Source organism: Euwallacea similis, chromosome 7 (genome assembly GCF_039881205.1).
Source record: "Euwallacea similis isolate ESF13 chromosome 7, ESF131.1, whole genome shotgun sequence".
NCBI classification, from domain to species: domain Eukaryota; kingdom Metazoa; phylum Arthropoda; class Insecta; order Coleoptera; family Curculionidae; genus Euwallacea; species Euwallacea similis.
Window position 1 is genome coordinate 6,355,203 of NC_089615.1, and position 19,477 is coordinate 6,374,679.

Below are 19,477 nucleotides of genomic sequence, written 5' to 3' on the forward strand. Positions count from 1 at the left end.
AGAAGACTGTGATGTGCTATTATTTGCTAAAGCTCTCCTGAGTTGAACTAGAACTCTTGCACGGAATTTGCATTAGTATTAAAACAATTCAATGATAGGTTCAACTGAGTTCAACGAGCTTCAATGATGACTGTACTCGTTATGCCTAATGCGGCGAAGATACAAACTAGAAGGATTAGAAAACTTACACCGTTTCCTGAGCACTCGTGCGTTTTGTCGTTGGTAGGGCACCCTTCTTGGACTTCCTGAGAAAACCGGTCAACTATGCAGGTTTGGTTCATACAAATGTAATTGTTGCCGCACGGGGTACCATCGCGGACTAGACCAAAAGGCGGGAGTTTATGGTCTTTGTCTCTGGCTTCGAGAACCGTAGACCTGAAAAACATAGCAACAATCTTACAAGGGGCTAGAACGTGCACGTATCTCAAAATGAATCACTTCCTAAATCAATTTATTTTCTATTCTTATATTTATTCTTCGGGAATATAATGAATTAATCTCAGACCGACAGCCCTTTTTAAATCTATAAAATATATTTTTTAAAATAGCAATGATCTAGTTTAAGAACCGTCTTTGTACCGAGTTTTTTCTGACTATTTTCGAAATCCAATCATTTACAAAATACGTTGTTATTGGCTTGACGAAAGAAACCTTTAAACAGAAGCTCGCATCTATAATATAATAATCCTCAGGTTAATTCAGTTTAATGAGATCAAATTCAGAACGTCACAAACCTAGAAATTGAATTCCACTAACGAGCTAAATCTGCAATAGGCCTTAGAACTGGTCTTTCACATCCATTTAGGGACAGACAGCGAACAGTTAACAGTTAAGTGGCATATGAAATGTTTGCAAAGCTGAAGTTCAAGCAACAATTCAAGTAACGTCAGCTATCTGAAACACTTTCGTAATTAAGGGCCGGTTCTTCAATGGTTCTTAAACTGTTCGCACGGTAGTACTGAGGAACAGATTTGAATATATGTGAAATCGAATTTCCGTGACTTTCTAAATTCTGGATATGTGATAGTTAAGCATGAAACTGGTTGAGAGTTCAAAGGTCAGGCTACAGAAGTTTCATAGATGTTATTATCATCGTATGTATGGTGATATTGGGATCAACTTCTAAATGCAAGAGAAAGGGATTTCCACTGCCTTATTAAATTCGTGATACATGTTACTTTTATTCGTTTCAAACCGGTCGAGTGTTGAAAGATTTTGCATTGGAAGTTACTTAGTTTCATAGCAATCCGTATTGTTGGAAGCGGTATCCGTTTCTGAATGCAAAGGAAATCGGATTTTACCGACTTTCTAAATCTCTGACATGTGTTACCATTAAGCGATTTAGCCAGTTAAGGGCTAAAAAAATCCTCTACATGAGTTATTCGAATGAAATATTTAGTTATTTGAAGTAATACCTAAGTGGCATTATGGTTACAGAAGCTTGTACGGCTAATCCGTTTGGGCGATAATCACTCAATTGGTAGTTCTAGTTACCCCTTAAAAACATTAAAAATTTCTGTCGAATTTAAAAGTGAATGTAACACGATGGCTATTGAAGTAGCTCACTTCATAGTGTGTTTAATTTTAAAATGCAAAATATTTTTAAATTTATTTCATCTGAAAGTGGCAATTAATTTGAAGTGAATACGTTCGTTTCGGCCATGATTTAGTAACCTCAAATAAATATTTTAGTGAGGCACTTTATATATACCTTGATATGGAACAGATAGCTCAAGCGACATCCACGGTTTTGTACCATTTTTAATAGAAATCAAACTCCGACTACTTGCAATTACTGTGTTACTCTTACCAATTTTAAAATGAGGGAGAGTTCAAAAGCTTATCAAAAACAAATCCAATCGCTTCAGCAAAGGTACGATACTTTGATGAGTTGCAGATAAGTTTAGGATATATGAGGTATTTAGCTTAATCCCTTAATTTGGAGAGAAGTAACTGAATAGCGAGTAGCTAAGAAACATATTTTGAAATCGCAAAAGAGAATCTTGATCACTCACATACTTTAAGAAAGGATGTACTAATAGGACAAATCCGATAGTTTCTAACTCATTCCAGAGGATAGAAATAGTAAGATACACACTTTAACCATAACAGCATAACAAGTGAAACTATCAACAACTTACTTGCATTCAAACTCCTGACTTCTAAGACCAGTAATAGTTTTAAACTTCAATACGATATTGGGTATCACAGGCGTTCGTCCTCCGAGCTGGCACTGCAACGTGCCACACTCGGCATCTTCTGGTTTACACTTGATGTAGTTCCCAATATGGTCCGAGCCACAGTGGCCATCCATAGACCCTTTGGTGTTCATAATCTCAAAACATTTCTCGTCTGAGCCTATACTGCCTGAAACCAATGCTGACTATACAAAAACTTGTGAAAAAACTTTTGATAGGGTACCTGAGCCCCAGATGTATTCGCATTGAGCTGTGAGGGTTGGACAAAAGCCGTTGACACATTTTCCCATGTCTCTATCGGTCCCACAGGGGCTCCCATTTCTTTTGTAGACGTCCGGAGGACATTCTCCAGTGTCCCCGGTACATGATTCAGGGAGGTCGCATTCGTTAGTAGCAGGACGACATACGAAACCTCGTTCCTGAAACATTTCGGATAAATGATATATGTTGAAAACCAAGAAATAGGGGGCACTAGAGAGACATTTGTCCTGTTGTGGGAAGCTTCTCATGAGGAAGGTAGGGCGCATATATGTATAATGATTTTGAAACTCATTTTCTGGGCGATTGTTCAAGAGCTTGGATAGAATGTAGTGTTAACAAAGCACTAATTAAACAAATTAAAAACATCTCTATTATTGTGAATTTTAAAAATAATCGCCATTGTTTTAAATTATGTAGAATGTTGAACGTGGGCATTAAGAGCTGCTCTAAAAATGTGGTCGGCAAACCTACGTTGCAAAAAACACTATGTAAACTTAGCTCAAAGGGATGCTCTTAAATTACAAATGGTCGCTCTGGCCGGGCTCAAATTAACACTGATTGGAATATTTAATATCCTTTAGCTTCCCTCTATAATTTAATGTGTTTTATATGCTTGACGGTTACAGCGATGTATTGATTTTATACATTGTTCTTTGCTTTTCTCGCGCTAGTCATATCTTTAGGACTATTAAAGTTATTAAAGTTAAATGAGACAAAAGTTGCTAAAGTTAATGATAAATTGAAATTCGAAACTGTTATTTCCAACGCACATCTATATGCAGTGACTTAACGTAACATGTACTTAGTGTTTCTTTATATTCAGACTGCTTCCGGTGAGTTATTATTAGAGATGGCAGAAACTTTAAATATAAAAGTTGTAGGACTACACCTAAATGAATGTTTTACGATTTTTGCGATATGCTTTTGCTTCATGCAATCACATTTTCCATTTAAAAACGATTTAAGAGTAGTATTACAACTTTTATATTTAAAGTTCTTTCCCATCCTTAATAATAAACTCACAAAAAGCAGTCTAAAAATAAGAAAACATCTTGTATTTTTAAAGTTAAGGCCATCAGAGTCTGGTTTTATAAATAAAAAAGCATGATAATGACTGTGTTCAAGTTTTAGTAAATTAGTGAAAGTACAAGAGCAGTAATTAAACTTTAATTAAAGCCTTTGGAAATATAGTTAAAAGCCAATATTACACACAGGCAAAATCACAAGACAGCAGCTCAATCGGATATTCTGGGCTGTTTTTTTGCGATGCCTAATGCTTTGAACCTCGGAGTGCACCGAATATTAGCTCATTCTACTCCTCATCGTTGCAAAACGTGACAAAAAGTGAAATAAAACATGATTTTTCGTATTCAGAATTTCATCTAAAATAGGGCTCTTTGACAGCAGTCAGCAGTTACAGAATGGAAAAGCGAATGAGCACGAGGGACAGGATTTGTTACTGAACACGATTAGTTGATTCACAATATTTCACATCAAAACAGTACACTTCTTTTATTTTGCTATGTTTTCAGTGGCCTTTTTGTTTCTATGGGGGATCGTTAGAAGTAAAGATCAGAAGTTATTTTTTAGTAGGGCACGGCAACTCGAAAGATGCAGTGTAGTGTTCTAAATTCGACTCTCTGAACATGTGAGCTTCGAAAACTATTAAAGGTCGAGATAGAGTCGGTTAAATGGAGGCATAGTTTCACAACCGTAAATTTTGCAGTCGGTTAAATGGAGGTACAGTTTTACAACTTTGTATCCTTAATGGTTTTCTAGGGTCACATATTGAGAGAGTCGAATTTGGGACACGGCGAACTGCATCTTCAAAGTTGTCTTAGATACCTCCGCTAGGAACTTTTATTTTTTAAATTCATATTTCTTCGCGGATCCCCATTAAAAAATATCTCGCCATTGATGGCACACCGTTCTAAATATTGTCGCTGCTTTTCTTGTGCAAAAAAGCCTGAAACCTGATTAACCACACCTGAACTCAGAAAATCTGAATTTAAAGATTGAATGGAGACAGAGAAAAACAATAGGTCTTGTATCTTTTACAGGCTAAAAGAACTTCTCGAGGCTGTTCAATAGAGATTTACTTGGGAGCCGATTATTGAAATAGATATTTCCCCCTTTTTCAAAACGATCGAATAATCTTGAGCTTGTTTGTGTGGACTCTAAAGTGGGAAACGGGCATGGTTTTAAGAACTCCTTGAGGTCTTTTGGATTAAAATTTTTCCCCTGATTTAATAGTTTTTTAAGTTTTTAGATACTAAAAAGTGACACATTTTTGATAACTGATGATCGATGACTATCAGATTGAGTTTGACGCTAACTGTCAGATTGAGTTTGACACTAACTGTCAGGCGAGTGTCAGATTTTCGAAGTTTTATAACCTTGAATGTGTCAGTTTTGAATGTTTCGATAACTTGAATGTGCGAAAAATGCTAGTTTTGATGATTCAACGATATCAAGATTCACTCATATGAATGTACCGGAATACATTTTTTTTAACATTAATGTGCCGAGCTTAAAGATTTCATTATGTTGAGTGTGCCGAGTTTAAAGATCGCGGAAACCAAAATAAAAAATGTTGGTTTAGATGACCCGAAAGAGTCCTATTTTCAAAGTTTCATTAACTTGAATATGCTGGTAAGATGTGTGAAAAGTGTAAATGCAAATTCGTGATCATCTTGTTTGGAAGATGGAAGGAAACATTCACTGGAATATTCTTTGAAATGTATCGAGCAACTTACTTTTAATTTGCACCCCTCACAGCAGGGACCTGGCGACGCACACTTGGACTCAGCCTTGAGTTTGCAGGTGAGTGGATCACAGCAAGGATCGTAATCATCACAGTCGTGGATTCCTCCGCAATCACATTCTTCACCATCGTCCACCACGAGATTGCCGCATGTGTGCCTGTCCTAAAATAAAAAAGAAATTCAACTATCACATTCGATTATGAACCAAAATTGGTGAATTCTGGAACCTAAATTGGACCCATATTTCTTGATATAAGAATTTCAGAAATTGTTTTCCCCGCCTCGTTCACTCTTAACAAACGATAATTGGTTTAGTTCGAAAGCACATTTCCGCTCTTCAAAACAAGGAGCATTTCCATAATTTTCCGCAGTTTAAAACTTTCGGAACACGTTCCTCGTACTTGTGCCCGGCGGCGCATATACGATGTTTTTTTAATAAAGTTTTTTAATGAATGCGAATCCTATTCGCAGAAACTCATCGTCTGTTTTCCGTATGTTTAAATTCAACTTTAAACTTATCCAGTTTTACATGTCTACTTTAAAACTAATGGCAAATGTTGAATATGCACAGAAGTAGATGAGGTGTGGAATTTAATAATGACTTCTGATAACAATTCATAAAACGGTCTACATATATGGATTAAACAAACTTAAGCAGAGTGATATTGACTTTTTAATTCACCCATCGGAGTCACTAATTTTCACTAAAAGCAAGTTTATCCAGAAAGGATAACATTCAAGATTATATCAATGGATGGATTGAAATAAAACAGTCCATTTGTGCTGGTTTAGTGATTCTTGACGTTTTCGTAAAAGTATAATAAAAAGAGAAATCTAAAAACTTATAAAGTAAATAAAATATTTACACAGAAAATTTGTTTATTTGAAAAACTGTTATAAAGTTTAATCAATCGATCAGTATAAATCAAGAATTCAATGACATAAAATTTCATCGACTCTCCTTAGAGAGATGGAGAAATGCCTGGACAAATTCTTAGGATAGAGATACTGACATATACACATATGTATGTATACACGGTGGGTCAGTTCACAGTAGCAGGTCTCAAGCTTAATAAAAACACCTTATTTTTAGTAAATATGTAGCATCCAAAATGTACCACTCATTATTCCAAAAATTCTAGATGCATTGTTTGATAGTTAAGCTTTGCCATCCTCGACATTTTTTTTCGTATCACTCACCGCTTTCGAGTTACACGTAAAATTAGCCGAGCACAAACCATTTTTCAACATTCAGCATTTCGGTAGGTCATGCACGTGTTCGAAATATGTGCGTGTTCGGGATATGAATAATTGGGCTCGTGTATGAATTTTATGGAGAAATGCCAAAATTTACCATTACAACTATCATTATAGAGTGTCAGCATGGCTTTATAGGGCTATTTGATATAAGATATAATATGTGTCATCCTTATCCAGGATGCTCATCTTGAGAATTTCCCTCCCCGCACATTGCTACACTGATCGTGAGTACCAGCGCGCGCCGATAATCGTGAATTCCACCCTTTTCGGATTACATTCGCATGTGAGTATGTCGTCAGGACATGCGGAGTATGATGTATGCGCACCGAGTTTGTACACAGGCATGCCTGATGGAGGCACTAAGAAGAAACACATGTCGCTAGGTTATCCTCTTGCAGTTAGTGCTTGCCAAACGCTTTATGCAGTACGAGAGTTAATATAGTGTGTGGCAGAAAGAATACTGTAAAATTTTCTTATTTATGTTGCAATTTATATTTATTATCCTGCTCTGTTAAGAAAACGTATTACATTATTATGAGGGTCAAACCTATCCAAATGGTCAATTGACTTGAAATTCAGCTATAAAACGCTTGTGTTTTACGATATCGTGCCTATGTAGTATTTTTAATAATGCAAATCCAATAAGAGGGAGTTAAAAAGGATAGTAAAGATCATCCAAATTAATTAACTTACTTGTAATTCATTCGGCTTGTTCATTAAACATTGACCGGACCCAGTACGTAGTCTGTCTACATAATCAGACATGCTACAATCACTAAATTTATAAGGCTGCACATTGTCCTTTCCTACAATGGATTTGGCCATTATACAGCCGTGCCAGTCTTTGCAGAAGCATTGCTGACGACCGTCATCATGCCCCATGCCGATGTTATGACCTATCATGTGAGCCATTGTGCCTAGAACAAAACGAAAAAACTAATAACGCACCAAAAAATCGGAATACAGAGTTTACCTGCTAATAAATGAGGCTCGTAGGGGTTAATATCTACACTTATTCCTACTGATTTGGGGGTGCAAACCGTCCCTGGAACGGCGATTCCTGCTTCTCCGCTATCGAAAACTCTTCCAGTGAGGAGCTGCGTAGTATCTTTCTCTATGCCAAAGAGGGCACTCGTCGTGTAACTGGTGAACTTGTTTAATATGCTATTAATGTTCTCTTTGGGGTCGAACTTGATTTTGTCTTCTTGACCTAAAGAGATAAAAACGGATTTTGTGAATTATCATTGAAATATTTTTCTGCAAGCTTAACATGCTTGCCGTTGATATTGTCGAGTTCTGCTTACGCTTAATTAACTTTAGACGAATGTAACTGATGAGATTTAATAGGATCCAAATCGGTCGTTGGAGTGTTCGAGTTAATTGAACGCAGAGCTAGATTGAGTCATAAATTCGCAATAAGTCTTAATTTTTTCAAACATGTACGAAACCACCTCTATTGACATCATGAATTATTAGAGCAGAAAAAAATTAACTCTGTGGAGCTCTCCATCTTAGTGTTAGAATATTGTAATGGGATTGAGTGGAGCTACACACAGATTTTTGTTTATAGGCAAAACGGACATGTTGTCTCCCATTGATTAGGCTTGTTCTGGGCCTCAAATAAACTCAGAAAAGAATACACTAATTCGTTTAAAATTCCTTCTATGGGTGCTTGCTTACCCTGCCACGTTTCTATGTACACAACAGACACCCGCGTATTCAACGTCCGAAAGTAAAGATCCGCGATATTCGCCACTTGTATTGAGTCATGCACCACTTCTGTCCGAGTACTCCCGTTTCGTTTATCGAACATGGCCTTATCGATCACCAGAGCGGTCTCTATGTATTTGGTCACTTCTCGAATGTCTCTCTTTATCCGCAACGTGGACAATGGATTGTTCAGGCGCCAGCTCATCTGGTCGGTGGTAGCGCACCCCGCGTTGGCTTTGGTTCGCGCCTCGAAGATTACGTGAGGGTGTTTCTGCTGAAAAAATCAAGTCGTGCAGTTACCCAATGGGTCCAGAAACGTCAGGGACAGATGGTATCATTGTGGTGAAGTGACGTGTAGGCGAATTTGTATTTACCAATAGTAGAGAATATGGGGGAGGAGGAAGATCATGGGCAGGAATATAATTAACAGAATAGTTTTAATAAACTTTGTGAGCTCTGATTAAAAATTAAAAGAGTCCCTGTATACTATAATTTTAATGCATTTTCCAAATTGGAAAATAGCGCTTTAAAATGTAGTACCAACATATTATAATAACAAATTCATAAAATATGTCAATAAAGTTTATAAATGACGGACTAAATATGGTAAAATTGAGTTTCAAGGGGTAATACACTTTAATGGTGTTTTTGCGCGTCAAAATTACGAGGGTGTTTAATTTTAATGCGAAATCAACTCCCCGACTAAATTATCCATTAGTTGTTAGATAATTATTCCTGATTGGGATTTCCACAGCTATTCCCATATTATTTTAAAAATTACTTATAATTATCAATGTTGTTTTTGGTGATTCAATGATTTCAATTTTGCGAAAGCATTATTCCAGTAGTTGGACTTTTTGATGTCAAACAACTTTACCGCTCGAGTTATTATTATTGCCCCTCGAGAGTCTTGAGAAGTGTCTAAAGTGCAATAGGGCGAGGTCTTAAAAAGGCAAACTGCCAGTTGAAATCGAATTCCGGTGTCGGAGTTTCCGCGATTCAACTCGACCAGCAATCGCGGCTTAACATTAGATTAAGCACAACGATGTGTCGGGATTAGAGACCCTGATTTACTGTTTCGACTTCATTGTTTTGGATAACGTCTTGGAAAAGCAAATTTCTCTTCGGTTCTTTGTATCAGTACATGCAGTCGAACTCACAAACTAAAGTTTCATTTCTCCCCCTTACTTAGCTTATCCACATGTGTGGGACCATTTGTTGGGATATGCGATATACTAATGGACTTCCCTTCGTCAAATGCACAAAACAGGATACATGGCAATATTTCATTAATACTGAAGACCTATTCTTTTTCTTTCAGAAACCACTCTCATTTTTTTCTCTTTGTATCTCTTCCACCAAAGGCTTTACCTGCAGGAAGTCGAACTTATATTATAAATAAAGTCTCATTTTTTCCTTTTACTTAGCTTATGCACATATGTATGTGGGACTATTTACTTGGTATATATAATATATAAAAGGATTTCCCGTCGACAAATTGCTAAAACAAAATACTTAACACTGTTTGACTAGTAATGAAGACATATTCCAATCCTTCTATCAGCCCCTCCAAATTATTCGCCTTAATACATGTTGAATAGAAGACTTTATTTGCTGGTAGTGGAACATACAAACGAATGCCTCATTCCTCTCTTTTACTTGCCTCATCCACATGTCGGACGATTTAACTATCGCGATTCGATACCGCATTTGACAAATTGGTATTCTCTATGATAATGATGTTTACTGCAGTTGTGCATAAAATATCTTTCCATTGTCCAATGGAGTTGCATTAGATATGTAAAGAACATTTTCGATGTTAAATTCAGATCAGCTTCGTTAGAATTAGTTAATGGAAAGATTCAAATATTTGCGTAAACAGTAAAGGAAATACAATAAGAAGTTTCTAACTGTGTCTCTGTCTTTGTATCCATGAAAAGGGCCGCAAGTATGTTCAATATAAAGATTTATATAAATTATTCAATAATATAAATATGAAAAATCTGCATCCATAGAAAAATTGAAAAAGTGGCAAATAAAATTATTCGTCTTATTGCAGGAAAAACCAAAAAGCGATCGTCGGAATTGAATTATTTTACTCTAAAAATGTGGTTTCGAAAATTAAAAAAAAATTTTAAGCTGGAACAATTTTCATATGAGTGACATCATTACAAAATAAATATATTTCTCTAATATTCAAGTTTACAAAAATGATGCTGAAATTGATGAAAGTTTGCAAATAATGGAAGCCAGTCGACACGGTAAAAAAACGTAATTAAAAAAATTGCAAAACTTAAAAATTTTAAATTACTGCATTTGCGTAATGTTTCAGTTAAAGAGACTTAATAATTTTCACTTCTCACTAAAACATTAATTACGGTTTTCGTCCGAGGCCTTAGCAAACGATGAATGTTATTCTCAGTTAGTTTTAACTGAGAATTGTGCAATTTTACCGCTCCTACAATCCCTATTTGTGCATGAATGCCATTTTCAAAAGAAGTAGAAAAAGAAGATTCAAATACTAAAAATGAGGATGACAGAAAATTAGAATTTTTCGATGCCGCAAAGCATTTCATTTTGTGGAGTTTTTTTAAACAGCTTCAAGCTTCCATATTCTCTTTAATCGAAACAAAGCGGCTTCGAAAAGCCAATTTCAAACAAAAATGTTCAATCCCCTCTCCAAATAACATCCAACCATTTCCATTAACAAAGACAATATTAATTAGAAATAAAATCATAATTTTAATTTCATAGCCTGGATTTTCCACCGAACAAAATAACCCTTTTTTGCCACTGGGAGGCGTTTTATTGAATGCGAACCGTAACTTTTCTGACCATAAATAATGTATAATTCCCAAACTGCCCTTTTTGGTGAAATATAGGGCGCGTATTGTACGCTCGTGCATTCGGATTTCCAGCTAAATTAAGTCAAATTGTAAAACTCGCCTTTCAACTAGTTTGAATCAAAAATTTCTGCTCAGCTTTGCACTTATAACCGGTAAAGTTTTATAATTTATATCTCGTGTGTATGTCGTGAGTGACATGAAATAGGATAAGGTTATTGTTTCAAGAATAGCTGGAATGTAGTGAATATTATTCTTACAGAAAGATGTCTTCAATACATGTTTGAATATCTTTCCGTCTTTTAATCAACATGCTGTCGGATTCTGTCGACAAATTTAATATAAATTTCTTTAAATTCAAACTACTCCAAATATTTAATTTGATATTGGAGCTAATAAAATTTTTGCTGGAAATTACGAATAGTTGTCCAAATGTTGCGCACCTGTTGAATGCAACCAATGAAGTTGGTTCATATTTGATTCAGTTGGAGGAAGTAAAGTATTGTTATTAACAGTTGAAACTGCGAAAAAATCTCTTACCGACATACATTAAAGGAATTTAGGACATAGGTGCAATAAAAATTATATTTGAGAATTATTATAATAAATAAGTTTAGTACATAACAATAACATAATATTTTTTAATTAAATTTAAATACAGCTTTCATCATTCTCATCATCTGTGGAGGCACTTTTGTTGCTCGGTCGCATAATCATTGAGGCAGCAGGTGGTGACATATGATACTCGTTTTCTTTTTGTATAATATGAACTACACAGTTTTTCCAGACTGCGTCTACTAACCTCTGCAGGATTCGCCTTTACTTTATTTTCCAAATGGTCTTCAAAGGGTCTCCAAAAAGCTATACCTAACTTATACATTCAGGTCTTTGATTTGTAACTAATTAGAATAAATACATACCTACCAAATCGATACGCTCGTAATCATACAGTTAATCTTATGAAAAGTATACCTATAAAATTATGAATTACTTAATTTAACTACTATGTCACACCACAAATGGGCAACAAAAATTCAACTTTAAACGCCCTTCCTCGGCGCTACTGGTTTTGAGTTCGTTTACACCTGCAAGTACCAGTCTCTATGCGAAGTGCCGGCGCATGTCTATTATTCATGGTTTCGCAACCTAGGCCGAGACAACATTCGTTTTGGTCAGCTGGCTTAAAGGGATATTTGGAAGGTATCCTATACCGCATCCATGAAAGGAAGAAATGAGTCATCACAGCAGATCCCACAAAAAACGGGTCAGAGGTAAACATGCAGGCGATAACAGTGCTTCGGAATTTACTAGGGCCCTTCATTAAACAAAAAGTATATAAAAGACACATTGAAATTTAGGATTAATAAGAAATTTTAACATTTTCAACATGTTGGACCACTGGCGGATTGTCAGGTGTCTAGGCATTTTTTGCTGTTCTTTTTTTGCGGGACGTGCCGACTCATTTCTTCCTTTCATGGACGCGGTTTTTTTTTTATAGTGGACGTAATCGATTAATCGTCTAAAGATGTAAATGCACGTATGTGCAAACTATAAAAACACATTAGAGTGCAATTACCTGGTGAACAAAAGAATTTCGATTAAACGTAAAGCGAGATTTTTCCCTGTTGTTTTTCCGAAACATCGGCTGTAAAGTGAAATAGTTATTTAAAATATTCGCCGTCACGAATGCGAGTAATTCGAAGGCAAAATAAATGCGACCATTAAAAACAACGACCTCAATTAAGTCTTAATAGAACTTTGATTATTCCGGTTCGGAGTGCTTGGCGGTGCTCCGGCTAAATTTTATTTTAATTTCTAAATCTCGCTTCGTGACCGAGCATCCGCCATCATTGTGCTCGATGTCGTAAAAACGACCGCGGTTTTGCCGGAAAATCGCATCTTCAAATAAACCGAGAAAATTTTTAAATTACTTGCAGAAACAAGCGAGAATCGTGCCGTGCACTGCGGGTGGCAGTGAAGCCTCGTTTAACGAACTACCCTTTAATTATGATGGCTTATGCGCTATTACGTGTCGCAAAAATAATTAACGTTTACATTTCCGACTCATCGTGTTTTAAAGGGTCGAGATTAATTAAAATTAATTGAAATAAGTTTTAACGAACGGGTTGTCAGAGGCGGTGGCGGTGTCACACGTCCAAAGGCCAATTAAGACAATTTGTGTGTGCTTCCCAATTCATCCTTTTTTTCGGCTTCTAACGAGAGGTGCACTCTAATTAGGTAGTTGGCATTTACTGTTCGCTCATGTTGGTCCAATTAAATTTTGTTTTTTTGGGATGGTCAGCTTTCACGTAACTTACAATAATTTTGCGCAAGTGAAAAAAATGCGATACAAACTCTCGTCTTGACAAAAATATCCGTTTTTCTCTCTAAAATTTCTATCTAATTTACCAAGAAACAACTCTCCTTTTTATCTATGCATGAAAGTTGGATATACAAATATCTTTCAGCCTCATGAACGCATGCAATACTAAGCATGATGGTATGAAAGAACGGTATATCGTATTCGTGTAAATTATGCAGGGATCGCAGACAATTTGTATTCACTTACAATATGAAGAATTGAAAAAGTTGAATTTGAATAACTTTCAAATGATTTGAATCATGTTTAGCTTTTCTCTTTTAGTTTTTCAAAGCAAAATATGATATTAAATTTGATATCTGTTGAAGTTACCACTGCCGAAAATGCAAAAAGTGTCGTATTTCAGACGTCGATATTTTTCGAAAATGAGGATTTAAATAGGATACTGCTAATGAAATAATCTTAAAAATTAACCAAAAGCCCAAAAATTCAACAATATACAGGAGTCCTTTTTAAATTAGAAAAAAAGGAGACCTACCGCATCTTTGTAGCCACCATGTTTATTTAAAATTATGTCCAATTAAAACTTTTATTTCTTTTTGGAGACCATTGTTGGTCAAGAGAATTCGGTACACCCTATATAGGACATCGTTTACTAGTATTTTTATTAAAAATCAAATTAATTCAAGTTAGATATATCAGATATTTTACTAAAATCGCTCGTCATTTTTTTGTAGATTAAATACTGAGAAACCCCTCAAATATGTTTCGGAATACGGTCAGGACCTTTATATGATATTGCAGTGGAAGGTTATTTTTAATTTATTTTATCTTTCCTTCAGAGTCTGTTTTGTAAATAAAATCAGCCAGGAAATTTCCAGAATTCGAGCTCCCAAACGTGACGGAAAAATTTGATGTTCTGACTGTTTTGATTAGCAATTTAGTTGGGAGCGTATTCTGTCCCATATGTGCAAGATGTCCTTATGATACAAAATTATAACTTCAAAGCGGTGGCAAGAAGTAGATGTTGAAGTTTTTTTATGCATTTTAACCATTCCAATCAGGATTTCTCATTCAATAGGGCCAAGAACTCTATTTAAGGTATTGTTTCGATCCACACAATTGTGAATTAGCTCCCTATTCGCTTGTTCCTGCTTCTTTTCTTCAGTTTTTTTTTTGCAATAATAATGGAAACTTTTTCCATGGCAAAGTGGGAGTCAAAATTAAACTTACTGGCAATCAAAATTATCTCTCCACATCGGCTATTATTTTTAATATCCGTCCGGCTAGAAATTCCATTTTGGCGATTTAATATTGTATTTTCGAGTGGAATATGGAGTAATAGCAATGGAAATATCGCTGGGCTGTGTAGTAAAATAGAAGCGCATGCAAAAACCAGCGATTTTATAAATTTATACCGATGATAATAAATAATTGGATTTTGTTTTAGTTCTATGAACAAATATAACGACTGACATTCAGTAATTATTTCAAATGAAAGCGGTGCGTATTGCGGATCACATTTGGCAAGGAAAATGACCATTGTCTATTATGAATACTAAGGATATAAGAGCAGTTTTCGATATTCTTAATAAATAAATGAGTTTTCTAAAAATCATTTCGTGTAGTTTTCAACTAAGAATTTAACCAGGAGTGCCCATCTGCAATAGCCCGAACAATTTAACTCTTAACTCTCCAGGTAGGTACGCCGCATAGTTCGATTACGTCTCAATTAAGCTCCAATTGCGGACAACGTCGAAACTTGGAAACTAATATTAAACTAACCGTATAACTAAATATTTCCTTTAATCTCCTGGGGGGCACAAAAGGCGTAAATTAATCCCCGAAATTCTGGAACCGTTTAAACCTCTTAGATCCGGCCTGAAATTTCTCATGACCAAGACTCACCCAACAAGTAAAGTCGTTACTAGTATGTTAGGCATAATACCTTCCTAAATACTGACCGGAAATTTACATTTGAATTCTTCATGTCTTCACAAAGCCTCTGCCGGGAGTTTTAGTTACAATGAGATTTTAATACTGAAATTTTGCTGAAGTTATAATAGCTCTCCAGGCAAAGTCCAGTAACAATGTAGAAGCTGTACCTTCATTTTCGTAATTAGGTTACAGTTCGGTCCCTCTTCATCGTGTCCGAAGGATAATTTCCGTTGGGAGAGGGGAGAAACTATATATTTGCGACTATATAGATGAAAATAGTTCGATTGTAAAATAGATATAATCTCGTACTGGAAAATAGCTGTAGATCAGCTGTTACAAAGAAAATTCGCTGTAATATTTTGACTATTATGTCCACACTTACAGGACACAAGAATAAATATTCTAATAACAGGAACTGGACCAGCTCCTTGAGCATTAACATTGATAAATATCAAAGATTAAAGAAGAACTTTAGCAAACTCTAATTTGAAGTTGTGCGAGAAGTTGGATAACTTCAAAAAAGGCATTGGGAAATGATAAAGGAAAAGTTTCTAAAGTGTATAGAATTCAGATGATTCAATAATGTAAATTGTGTAAACTTATGTAAAGTTGTATACTGACCGAAAGATCACCCCCGTAGAAGGGGTGAATAACGAAAGTCTCATTGCCAACATGGATGACCCCGCTGACACCGTTGCACGTGTGGAACGCTGCTGTGGCACCCGGATAGTCCTGCACTTTCCCATGGTAGTAACAATGCTCGATGTCCTGCAATGAGAAACGAATACGAATCTCTCCAAAAACAAAGGCATTTTTATTGGTATTTTTATAGAGTTAATAAATTTTCCGTTCGAAATGTGCCTGGATAATCATCGCTACTAACCCGAAATAATTCGATTCACTTCAACGCTCAATTTTTCGGTTGTTTCACTTTAATGCAGGATTGTTTTAGTCATTTTATAGTCAGTTAAGTACATATACGCAAAATCAACAAACCCGGCGTTGTTGTCTTACTCGATGCTTACTCAATAGAGAGCGACAGGTAATAAAACATTAATTTTTTAGATTTGTCTTTCTGCTTTATGTCACGGCTCTGTTGGGTTTGAATTGCTGAAATAGATAACTCGCACACTTCCAGCAATACTTCCATGAAGATTGGACCGATTTCTGCAGGTGACAGGGTGTAGATCATGTTTTAGTGAATTATGCAGATAATAAGTGCCCTTGAAATTCTCTTATAGGACGTTTTTGTTTTTTTTTTTTTTTGGTTTTTGCATTTGTATTAACGAAATAAATTTTCCTAAACAAAGATAAACTTCGATGTAAATTTTCATGCCTCTCCTGCAACACGAAGGCGTGGTTAGACTGAATAAGTGGCATGTCGGTCATAATTTTCCTAAACCGTCCAAATAGAGCAATCGATTCTCAATCACGTCATCGTCAATTTGGGATCTCGATCGTTCGCAGCGATTTAAGTATTTATTATCGCGGAGTGTTTAGGGAAAAGAAGAGGATGTCGCACGTAATTTATGGGCACTTTCGGTTATTTACGGCAGGAACTGGCTGCAGCAGGTTACGTGCCGCTGGAAAACTGGCGACGACGACGCTTGTTCTGCAAAAATACTCTTTAAACTCTTACTTATCGAGATTTAGGGGTAACAGAGATTAAGTGTATTACACTGGAGTGAACGTATGTTTTGGATCCAGGACGTGTCGTGTTGTAACAGTGGCGGCAGCGCTGCCATGACCACCATAAATAATTCCTAAAATCCAACTATGGGTAAATTGCTCATGGAATGGAGTTTCAAGAGTGAATTATTTCTGAATTTGACCACTGTTGATTATAGCGAAAACACCTCGAAAAATCGTGAAAGATGAACTAACGAGGTTCGGTCAGTGAGCGTCGTTTCTTGCATTAAAATTATGCTGGATAAATTTCACAGGTATGTGTACATACAACGGCTAAGCATTATACCGAGGCTTAAACCATTTGTGGAAGGAATTAGTTGGAGGCGTGAGCCCCAAGCGACGTCCAAAGGTCAAAACGAGCTACCCGGAGCGGAGCTGGCAAAGTAAACAAACTTAATTACTATCATTATTACTTCCTCTTTTTTCTAACAATTCTGCAAAATTAGTGAAAATTACCAGATAAAATACTAATATCAAGAGGCTTTAGTAGTTCATGTAATTAAACTTCATCATCAAATAAAATCTTTTTTCTTTTGAGTATGAATTCATTAATTTGTAGTTTCTAAATTTAAAAAGCACGACAGGATTAATATCCAAGATTTTGAATAATCTCATATACAATGATCACTGGATTGTTTTGAAAAACGAATGCTCATTCAATGGACCGAATGCTTTTCTATTAGAAGTTATGTTTGATGGTAGTTCTCAAGAGACTACCAAACAGACAATATGATAAACGCCCTGAAGGGCCCCTCAGGCAACAAATTAAACAGTCTGCCGATAGTTTAGTCAGACAGGGGTTTATCATCATGAGCACACATTTATATGCACTATTCAATAGACTCAATGCTATCTGAATATTTAACAGACACATTGTCGGTAATAGAGCTTCAAGACGGTAGTCTTCAGAATATTGCCGATCATCTCGCAAATTATTTATTATGGGAATTTAGGAAAGTCATGCACAACAAAAGATGCATTTATGGATTCTGATAAATTTCTTATTCTTTCATTTGGGAAATTTTTAGAAATCTCGGTTACCAACCAATAAAATCGATAGTTCAGTCGGATAGAAGGAATCATCATGAATATAAATTTATCGGCTAATTTAAAATCGGCGAGCGTACAGGCATATTTCTCTACTTCAATTGAGCAAACGACTGAACTCTCATCTGAACAAAAGTTTGCAGTTTATAATACATTTAAGAGAAGTTCTTGAAACCTGTAGGGGTCTGGTAACACTCCATCGGAACAAGAGCAACGATCATTTATGTCAGATCAACTTTTCTTCGATTTACTGGAGTCACCGTTGATCTCACCCTCGTTCAAACACTTGATCCATGATCAAACCTTACCTGTTTTGAAACCTGTTCTGCTCCATTGTTTAGATAATGTTTTTGCATAATGTTGGGTGCGATGAGTTGCCTGAAAAGAAAAATTGCAATATTATTAAAATACTCAAGACAGCTGCGTTTGTGTCAATCCATCAGCCACCAAACAGCATATGTACATGGAAAGTAATAAAATCCTTGAAGATTTCATGAGTAACCAGCCCGTCAAATCCGTTCGCGTAACGTGTGATTATCTTACGAGCAAGAGAAGTTTTCGAATGCATCGCTGCCAAGAAATAGGCGATGCATTGAAATCCGTCAGAATAATCCCAAATAATATCAAATGTTACAGCAAGTTTCCGACGCGCATATGTTGACTATGGTAAATTTACCAGAATCTAATAATTCAGTTTTAGTGTTCCATGCAACTTTGTGGCCATAACTTCATACCAGACTTTGCATGATTTATAATCAGACCGCCCAGCTAATGGGAGTTCTATACGACGTGATGATGGCGCACACTCGAATTTGATGAGGCCCTAAGTACACTTTGAGTTGGCAACATTGTTTATTTTTATTTCCATACTATTTATCGAGGATGAGTTAAGCAATGACCCTACCTACGTACATAGTTTGATTGTGATCCCTCTCATTATTCAATTAAATGTCGAAGCAATTCTTACATTCTGGCACCTAACCACTGAGATGATCACAGGGACTTCAATGTTTTTTTAAAATTAATTCTCGCAGGTTAGTTCAGGTTAGTTCAGGTTGGTTCACTTCTTTTGATGTGCATAGATTGCACTTCATTAATTCGTATTTTTGAATGAGTGTCCCTATCACTAAAATGAATCAACCGATGCTAGAGTTCTATAAAGTGTTCTAATGAGTCCCCCCACGGCGAAGAAGCGTTGAACAGGAGAAAATACAAAAATGCTAATACATCTAGGGACCACTGCTTCTAATCTTTCAAGGAAAGAGGATATTTGAGAAAACTTGTTTTACACAATACCTGCACTCTGAAAACTGCGAAATTTATTAATACAAGTTGTGATGTAAAAACTCCTTTCACCCCAGAGGACTCAACATCTCAACCCAACGTTTTCCCGCTTTCGTCGTACAAAAACTTCCTCTCATCCTGGACGAATTCAGCAAAATTAGA

At 36.0% G+C, this 19,477-nt stretch overlaps 1 protein-coding gene across 10 annotated transcripts in view; it reads right to left on the reverse strand.

Annotated features, from left to right (window-relative positions):
- mmd (mind-meld) overlaps nt 1–19,477 on the reverse strand; it is a 305,289-nt gene that overhangs the window by 14,770 nt on the left and 271,042 nt on the right. For 9 of the 10 annotated variants that reach the window (XM_066392108.1, XM_066392110.1, XM_066392113.1 and 6 more), the window contains exons 6-14: nt 18,340–18,409; nt 15,917–16,063; nt 8,165–8,468; nt 7,458–7,694; nt 7,178–7,401; nt 5,216–5,386; nt 2,422–2,617; nt 2,142–2,367; nt 189–375 (exon numbers count right to left, since the gene is read on the reverse strand). In XM_066392108.1, the coding sequence (XP_066248205.1) occupies nt 189–375; nt 2,142–2,367; nt 2,422–2,617; nt 5,216–5,386; nt 7,178–7,401; nt 7,458–7,694; nt 8,165–8,468; nt 15,917–16,063; nt 18,340–18,409 (1,762 nt within the window). The remainder of the gene's footprint in view (nt 1–188; nt 376–2,141; nt 2,368–2,421; nt 2,618–5,215; nt 5,387–7,177; nt 7,402–7,457; nt 7,695–8,164; nt 8,469–15,916; nt 16,064–18,339; nt 18,410–19,477) is intronic. The other variant, XM_066392107.1, reaches the window with a different exon arrangement.